The following is a 9,236-nucleotide window of genomic DNA, read 5'->3' as shown; positions in this document are numbered from 1 at the left end:
TGCAGAGGATGGAGGCTTGTCCTGTCTACTACTGGTGATGTCCTTGATGGTCGTGGTTGTGGAGGTAGATACTTGGAATGATGTATTGGAAAAGATGTTGGAAACATGTTTGGCAATGGAGTTGGTGGGGAGGACTATGTATCTCTTCTCGGCAGTGTCTTCTCTGGGTGTGTTGAAGATGTTTAATGCCCGCCGTCTGCAGTCTCTGATGAAGTGACGAGGATAGTGGAGTTTAGAAAATACTTGTTCAATTATAGTGCATTCTTCCTCAAGGAACTCATTGCTGCAGATTCTGAGTGCACGCAGGAAGAAGCCTATAATTACACCACGTTTGGTTTTGGTGTCGTGGTGAGAGTAGAAGTGGAGAAGATCGTTTTGGTTGGTGGGTTTTCGATAGACTTTAAAACGAAGTTCGTGGTCAGCTTTGCAGAGCAGAACATCAAGGAAAGGAAGAGTGTTGTCGACTTCTTCTTCAAGTGTGAACTGGATTGAAGGCTCGACCTGGTTGAGCTTGTCTTGGAGAGCTTGAACGTTGAAGCGTTTAGGAGTTATGAGGAGAATGTCGTCAACATAACGGAGCCAGGTGACAGACGAAGGAATAATGGTGGAGAAACGTTCGGCTTCTAGATGTTCCATGTATAGGTTCGCCAGGACCGCACTGAGTGGCGAACCCATGGGTAGTCCAAAAGTCTGCTGAAAGAGGTGATTTTCAAAAGAGAAACACGTGAAGCCAACACATAGTTCATCAAGGTCGATGAAATCGCTGGCTGGAATGGGAAGATCAAGTGAATCGTCAATTTTCCTGCGCAAGAGATCGATGGCTTGTGTAGTAGGTACTTTGGTGAATAGGGAAGTCACGTCAAGGCTGGAAAGTTTCTTGTTCCTGATGTTGATGTTGCGAATACGATTGAGAAGATCACCCGAGTGTTTGAGATGTGCTGGACTGATAGTGCCCAAGAGTTTAGAGAGGTGTTTTGCGAGAATTCCTGAGAGCTGGTGGGGAGCACTGCCTATTCCCGAGGATATGGGCCTCAGTGGGATACCAGGCTTGTGAGTTTTTGGCAGGCCATACATTCTGGCAGGTCTGGGGTTGCTGGGCATGGTGTGCAGAAGTTTCTTCCCTTGTTCTGAGCCCCTCAGAATGCGGCGAGTCCTTTGAAGAAAAGTTTTAGTAAGGTTGTCCACTTGGTTAGTTGTGAGAGGTTTGTAGGTATCTGGGTCATTAAGTAGATTGAGCATTTTGTTTCTGTAATCGTCAGTGTTCATGATAACAACACCACCTCCTTTATCAGCGGTGGTGACCCTGATGGTCATGTCTTCTGCTAAACCTTTGAGTGCATTGATGTAACGTCGAGGTATGACTGGGGAGCTTGCGTAGTCAGGTGAGTAGCCCGATCAGTGAGGTCAGGACGTAGGAGTATGAAAAAGGGGGTCACTGCAAGAGGACTACCGGTCTTATCGATGATTTGTTTATGCAGGAGAAAATTAAGCTAAAGTTATGGCTAAACTGAAAGCTTCTTGATTATGTTTGATTGCGTTTTGTGTACAGAGGCATCTGTCTTGTGTTTTGCCCCTTTCCTTGATGACCAGATGGGCTCTTTCCAGGACGTCTGGTGTCTCACGAAATCGTAATGACACGATCGCAAACAAACCATACCCCGGCCGGGATTGAACCCGCGGTCAGATAGTCTTAAAACTCCAGCCCGTCGCGTTAGCCACTAGACCAGCTAGCCACAATAAGATTCGTCCAACTAGGTAGTATTTCTACACCATAGGAAGGTTAGCACAGGCACCACTGTGACCACAAATGCAAGTTTTTACAGACGAATCTCCAGCTAGCGTGGCCGTGACGAACTCTAGCTCAAGTCCCTTCACTGCCGTCAACATGACTCACGAAATCGTCATGTTCAATCCCGGCCGGGGTATGGTACGTCTGGTGTGCGATCTTGACCCTTTGTACAATGGAGGCATGTTATGTTTTTAGGTCTTGTACACATGTTGGTATTCTTGCAACCTGTTTTGTAAGTTGTGGTAGATCTGTCCCACATATTTCTGGTCACGGCTACCGCATGGTATGATTTATACACCTGTGTTACTGTGATATGGGCGGCTGCTAAACGTATTGATAGCGCACTCAGCTCCCATACTGAGTGTCAGTGGTTCGATTCCCGGCACGGGAGGAAACGTCAGGCATTTCATTATACCTGCCGCCCCTGTTCACCGAGCAGTAAGTACCTGGGTGTTAGTCGATTGGTGTAGTAGTAGGTCGCATCCTGGGGGACAAAATTCATGGACACCAATAGAAATAAAACAGACAGTCCGTAGTGATGCAACGACTTTCTTAGATTGTCATGGGGACTACCGCCCCCCCCCCCCCCCGGGTTAAAAATCTGAATAATATGTTATCATAACATGTGTTGCTGTTGGAAAGGGTGGGTTTGATATACCCTGCAGTGTGCCTTGTAGGAAGAATGAGTTTTCTGGTTATTCGTCAACTTGTCGGTATTGTATACAAGTGATCGATTGATACTTGTCTGACACAAACTCCATGAAATCTTGGTACAGATAATATCGTCTACAACTCCTTTACTTACATCTGGCCCATCTTATGGGCGTAACCTACTTCCATTAGCGGGTAATAAAGAGTTTATTTAGGTACAGGCACGCGTGAATACAATTATCATACATAGTAACATATGTATAAATTACCCAGGATAACCCAAAAAGTCAAAGTGATTTATTTCCATTGGGGTCCTACTATTAGTTATCGGCATTCGTGGCTCATTTGGTAGCGGGGTTCAATCCCTGGATGAAGCGTCGGGCATGTTACCTACATCTGTTGCCCCTGTTCGTCTAGCAATAAATGGGTACCCGGGTGTTATCCGACTGGTGTGGGTCGCATCCTAGGGATAGGGATTAAAGGTTTGCAATGGAAATGAACCAGATAGTCTCACAACATGGATTTATTGGGTTATCCTGGGTTACTAACCCCCGGGTTAATAATCCGAACAAAATCATCTTCCACTTTATTTATGCTGTTAGCCGACTGGATGTTAACAGACTGTAGTGGGTCGCACCCTGAGAAAGGGGATTCAAGGACACCTATGGAAGTAAACCAGACATAGTGGCTTACTGGGTTATCCTGGGTTATTAACCTTCCCGTTTAATAATCGGAATATTTTTCACAGGCTCCACCCTTCTGAAGGATTAATAAATTTATAGTTTATCCGCAAAATGCTCTGTTTTCTTTGTTTTAGAAATTTACTCATGTTTTCTATGAAGACCGTACCCGCGAAAATTATTATTATAACCAGTGTAATACATCCTTTGATGCACTCCATGGCGACCACTGCTATATTCTATACCTCTCTCACTCCCTGCCACTATCTACACTTAAAACTAATAATGTACATGGCAAAAATAAAGAGATATTGACTACAAATTTGACATTTGTTGTTGAGGTTCGAGAAGAGTCGAGAAAGGAGAGGGTGAGGGAGCGGGATCCTCCTTGAGGTCGGTTGATCCTCCTTATAAGCATGCAGGATCCTCTCTGAGTGTCCCAGGATAGAGGATGTAATTCCTCGTGACTCACAGTGTGGCTACCAGTGCCCCGGCATCACCACATACACACCACGTTGTCAAAACAAGCCAGGAATTAATATACAAAATGACGGCAGACTCTGTGTTAAGCATCCAGGGGAAGAGGACCTCTGGCACGTCTGTAAGGACGGAGAATGGTAAGTCTGGTACCTCTGTAGTCATAGTAGCTGCCATTATTAACACGGGTTATACCAGGTTAAATCTTTATAATTTATCATTACTGTACACTTGTAAATGCATTTATCCCCTCAAGGGGTATGGCTTGATATTAATGAAGGGCTCTTGATCCAAGAAATTGGAACTATCCTCCATTTGGATCGAATCTTGATTGCTTTCCCTTTGTAACTATATACTGTATTTGTAATTATGTGCTTTGTTCATATATAGTATTTAATTTTTCAAGGCACTGCATAACCCCTGTGGGTTTAGCGCTTCCTTCATAAATGAAATTATAATGAAAACTAGGAATATTAAACTAGTAATTTTATTTAAATGCTTATTTATTAACGTGCAAGTTTGGTCTAGGGAATGTCTCCTAACTTCTGAATGTCTATTTACTGCTAGTTATGATGGGGGTAGGTCTTAGCTTTTATACTTGCAAGAAAGCAAGGCTATTATTAAATATTGGTCCTTAACTGAACTCTGGTATTATTGTATATGTGCAAAAAGACACTTAGTGTACAGTTCAGTGACTTCATCAGTCCTAATAGGACAGAAGAAACATTTCCTTTAATAAATGTCCTGAACTGTATGCTTGTGTCTTTTTCACGTCTTGTCGGTATCACTACACCATTTCTCCAGCAACGTATATTTTAAGACTATTGCAACCATTTTATATTACAAAATAGTTATTACTGGTGTAGATTATAACATTTGGGAGATATTAACAAAATTAATACCTTTATTTTGGCTCGAATGCTGCATCATGGCCCATCGACAGTCAGTATTCGAGTTAATCACAGCCCAGTTCCATTTCTTCCGTTAATAGAGTAAGTTAGGGTATATCACGTTGAGTAATGCTTGGTTTGGTTGGGTGTTCCCAATTGCACAACATAAAACTATCTACATGACAGGACCCACTTAATGTTGGAAGTCTTTAAATTATAATTATTGCCAAAATACAGAGGACCAATATTCATTTATTACAGAAAGCACTAAATCCTAGCTGGTGTTAGGCTTGCCCATACATCTTCCCTCACCCAGAATTTGACCCAGGATGCATTTGGCTTTGTAGCTGACTACACTACCACTGATTGTAAAAAAAAAGTTTGATAGGTCATACCTAGAGTGAGCTGTATGACTCATTTGGGTTTAATGTTTTCTTGTGAATATAATACCCAAAGTGCTTCTTGTTTACTGTAAGTAAAATTTTAGTGTTTGATAAAATATCCAAAATAGTTTAGCAGTTTAATTTAATAATTTAATATAAAAATAAGAGTTAAAATATTGACTATTTTTTTGGACCCCAGTTACTTGTACGTATATAAATAATTTTTTGTGTAATTATATACAATATACATATTACATATTTACGGGGTATGTTAGTTGTACCTTGGTGTGCTTTGTGCTGTGTCAATTTCTTGCAACTACGTGGCTACTTAATTCTGTAAATAAAGCTCAATTATATACATTATGGTAGATTGTACTATTGTCATCAAAGATGTATCTGCTGACATGCAATGGTATGGCAGACATAATGCTGCTGAATGTAAGTAGCCATTCTAACCTAAGCCTAAGTGCATTTCCTCCCCCAAAGTGCCAAAGTGCCGAAATGTGTCTTATCTGCTGCCATGTAGAATTCATTGTTATAAGACAGGTCACAAAACTAACACCCTTCTTCTATAGTCATGACAGAAATGTCATTATTTCAAATGAAAGTGATCTCGATAACATTCCCAAGTTGTCGATTGGTCAGAAGTCTCCAGTAGTTTCCTACTACAGGTACTCCTCACTTATTAATCACCAAGTTCCAGTTACCGACCTACTCTTGATAGGTCGGTAAGCAAAGTAGTTGTTAAGCGAGGAGCATGCTGTACTGGTAGTGGGTTTGTGTCAACCGTCTTTAGATATTGTTTTAATGTCACCTTTGCACCATATATAACATTTTTAGAATATTTTAAATGTTTATACAGTAGTGTACTGTATACTGTAATAAACAGAATAGAGAAAATCAGCTCTAATATACATTACTTAGGTTTGCATATTGGTTGGAAAGCTGGTTGTAAGTCCGAGCTGTCGTTAAACAGGTAGGTCATTAAGTGAGGATTACCTGTATTGAGAAATTAGGTGTGCCATAGCTTAGTTGCTAGTGCACTCAGCTCTCACACTGAAGTCTGGGGGTCAGTCTCTGGTATGGGTGGAAACAATAAGATGTGTTTCCATAGGGCACCTGCTGTCCATGTTCACCTGTCAGTAAAATAGGTACTTGGGTGTTAGTCGCCTGGTGTGGGTCTCATCCTGGGGACAAAATTGACCTAATTTGACCAAAATGGTCTGCATAACAAGGAGCTTTCTATATAGTATGTCATTGATGTCAGCTAGGCCCACATACCTTGTACATGCAAAAATTAATATTATTATTATTACAATATACATATATAAATTTAATGAAACTATTGGCAAATAGTACTAATCTGATCCAATTTAAACTAAATTATGATGATGGATAACTTGTGGTTATATTTGTTTTTAAAAGTTACTGAACCCGCTATCTGATCCTGATTTGAAAAGTAGTGACTCAGCACTCATTATTTCCACTGTACCTCAGACATGCTCATTCCATATATTTTTTGGGTAAGTGAAGAAAAATTAATAGTTGTCCTTAACTGTAGTTTATACTGGTGTGATTTAATGTCCTTAAACATGTTTAAATTGTTAGTGCATTATGATCCATATGAGTTGTGCTCTTTTCTGAATAGTATTAATACAGCCTCTCCTCACTTAATGATAGAGTTTCGTTCCTGAGACCACTAAGTGAGGAGCATACTATAAGGGTAGTATCTTTTTAAATGTTTATACAGTACCCGGAGTTTACCTGGAGAGAGAGTTCCAGGGGTCAACGCCCCCGCGGCCCAGTCTGTGACCAGGCCTCGTGGTGGATCAGAGTCTGATCAACCAGGCTGTTGCTGCTGGCTGCACGCAATCCAACGTACGAGCCACAGCCCGGCTGGTCAGGTACCGACTTTAGGTGCTTCTCCAGTGCCTGCTTGAAGACAGCCAGGGGTCTATTGGTAATCCCCCTTATGTATGCTGGGAGGCAGTTGAACAGTCTTGGGCCCCTGACACTTATTGTGTTGTCTCTTACCGTGCTAGTGACACCACTGCTTTTCATGGGGGGATGTTGCATCGTCTGCCAAGTCTTCTGCTTTCATAGAGAGTGATTTTCGTGGGCAAGTTCGGTACTAGTCCCTCTAGGATTTTCCAGGTGTATATAATCATGTATCTCTCATGCCTGCATTCCAGGGAGTACAGGTTCAGGAACTTCAACCGCTCCCAGTAATTGAGGTGTTTTATCTCCGTTATGCGTGCTGTGAAGGTTCTCTGTACATTTTCTAGGTCAGTAATTTCACCTGCCTTGAAAGGTGCTGTTAGTGTGCAGCAATATTCCAGCCTAGATAGAACAAGCGACCTGAAGAGTGTCATCATGGGCTTGGCATCCCTAGTTTTGAAGGTTCTCATTATCCATCCTGTCATTTTTCTAGCAGATGCGATTGATACAGTGTTATGGTCCTTGAAGGTGAGATCCTCCAACATGATCACTCCCAGGTCTTTGACGTTAGTTTTTCTCTCTAGTAGTGTACTGTATGTTGTAATAAACAGAATAGAGGAAATCAGCTCTAATATACATTATTTTGATATGCATATTATCAGAGGCTGACGTAAGTCCAAGTTGTCGGTAAACGAGTACGCCACTAAGTGAGGAGAGGCTGTACATTATTATCACTTCTTGCAAGGTTGGACCAAAGAAACACTTATATTTTTTTGAACAATGCCCAAAAAGAATTTTTTTTTTATTATTCCTTAGTTATTGCTGCCAGCTCTGTTGCCAACATTGTCAAGAGCTCTCTGGGTCCGCTGGGACTCGACAAAATGATTGTCGATGATGTTGGTGTAAGTAGTAATAATCATTATGTAATGTTTTCATAGGTGTTTATTAAGTAATGATGTATGAGCCTAAAATCTATAGAACAAAATCTATTATATTAAAGTAGAAATTTTATTTCCAAAAATACAGGGTGCTATAATTTTGAAAATTGCATATATCTGGCATTTAGAATATATTTAAGCCTCTTATTATGCACATCATTTTGAGGGGGGACTAAAACTGGAGTTAATCACTAATAAATGGACTAGTAATTTTGAGAATTCAGCATATACAATTTTTGTGTTTAAACATAATGATTAAAGTAGTGAAGTAGAAGTTTACTAAGCCAGTGGTTAAAGGTATATTAGACATAACTTTTATGTTCATCTTGTATATCAAGTCAAATTACATTAAATCATGTATTCCATAAAGTTGTAGACTACTTGCATGTGATAGCACAAAAATATTCAGCACCTCTCTGAGGACTACCAGATTGCGTCATTAGTTCACCATATTCTAGTTTACTGTCATATCTGTCAAAGAACAAGCATAATTCACTTTGATATCTACAATTCATTGACACATCACTCTGACCTCACCTATGTATATCATGTACCATGTACAGGATGTGACAGTCACCAATGATGGAGCAACTATTTTGAAATTGTTAGAGGTTGAACACCCGGCAGCACGTGTCTTGGTGGAGTTGGCACAGTTACAAGATGAAGAGGTTAGCCCATTGTTTTAATGTCTTGGTAAAGGCTCAATTTACTGTATATCCTTTAAAAAACAAATTCAGTTGGAGGAGTTTGGTATTATATTAACCAATACAGGAAAGTGAAAACCTGGATAGGAAATATTAAAACAGAACTTATTGATATACTAAGAGAAGCAGTAGGCCTACTTGTAAGAATAAAGGAGTATTTCAATAGGCTTTTCTGCAGTCATTTGCTGTTTTGTAAACTAGGTAAGGGAACAGGGTCACAAACAAAACTATTAGATGATATTAGATGGGTCTATGAAGGATGAGGTAAATCACAATTGATGAGGGGAAAAGGGTGAGTGGTGCACTTAGGAGTCTGTGGAGACAAAGAACTTTGTCCGTGGAAGCTAAAAGGGGAATGTATGAGAGTACAGTGGTACCAACACTGTTGTGTAGGTGTGAAGCATGGGTGATGAATGTTGCAACGAGGAGAAGGCTGGAGGCAGTGGAGATTTCATGTCTGAGGGCAATGTGTGGTGTGAATATAATGCAGAGAATTCATAGTTCGGAAATTAGGAGAAGGTGTGGGATTACCAAAACTATTATCCAGAGGGCTGAGGAGGGGTTGTTGAGGTGGTTTGGATATGTAGAGAGAATGAAACAAAACAGAATGACTTCGAGAATGTATAAATCTGTAGTGGAGGGAAGGTGGGGTAGGGGTTGACCCAGGAAGGGTTGGAGGGAGGGGGTAAAGGAGGTTTTGTGTGCAAGGGGCTTGGACTTCCAGCAAGCGTGCACAAGCGTATTTGATAGGAGTGAATGGAGACAAATGGTTTTTAATACTTGACG

At 40.8% G+C, this 9,236-nt stretch overlaps 1 protein-coding gene across 2 annotated transcripts in view; it reads left to right on the top strand.

Moving 5' to 3' along the window:
• The first annotated feature begins 3,579 nt into the window (after positions 1 to 3,579).
• CCT1 (chaperonin containing TCP1 subunit 1) overlaps positions 3,580 to 9,236 on the top strand; it is a 34,462-nt gene continuing 28,805 nt past the window's right edge. The window contains exons 1-3 of one of the 2 annotated variants that reach the window (XM_070093025.1): positions 3,580 to 3,737; positions 7,625 to 7,710; positions 8,310 to 8,414. In XM_070093025.1, coding sequence (XP_069949126.1) covers positions 3,668 to 3,737; positions 7,625 to 7,710; positions 8,310 to 8,414 — 261 coding nt within the window. In that variant the 5' untranslated portion in view covers positions 3,580 to 3,667. The remainder of the gene's footprint in view (positions 3,738 to 7,624; positions 7,711 to 8,309; positions 8,415 to 9,236) is intronic. The other variant, XM_070093024.1, reaches the window with a different exon arrangement.

Source organism: Cherax quadricarinatus, chromosome 41 (assembly GCF_038502225.1).
Source record: "Cherax quadricarinatus isolate ZL_2023a chromosome 41, ASM3850222v1, whole genome shotgun sequence".
Classification (NCBI taxonomy): Eukaryota; Metazoa; Arthropoda; class Malacostraca; order Decapoda; family Parastacidae; genus Cherax; species Cherax quadricarinatus.
The sequence above is the reverse complement of the archived record's forward strand: the minus strand, read 5'-3'. Positions and strand labels throughout refer to the sequence as shown.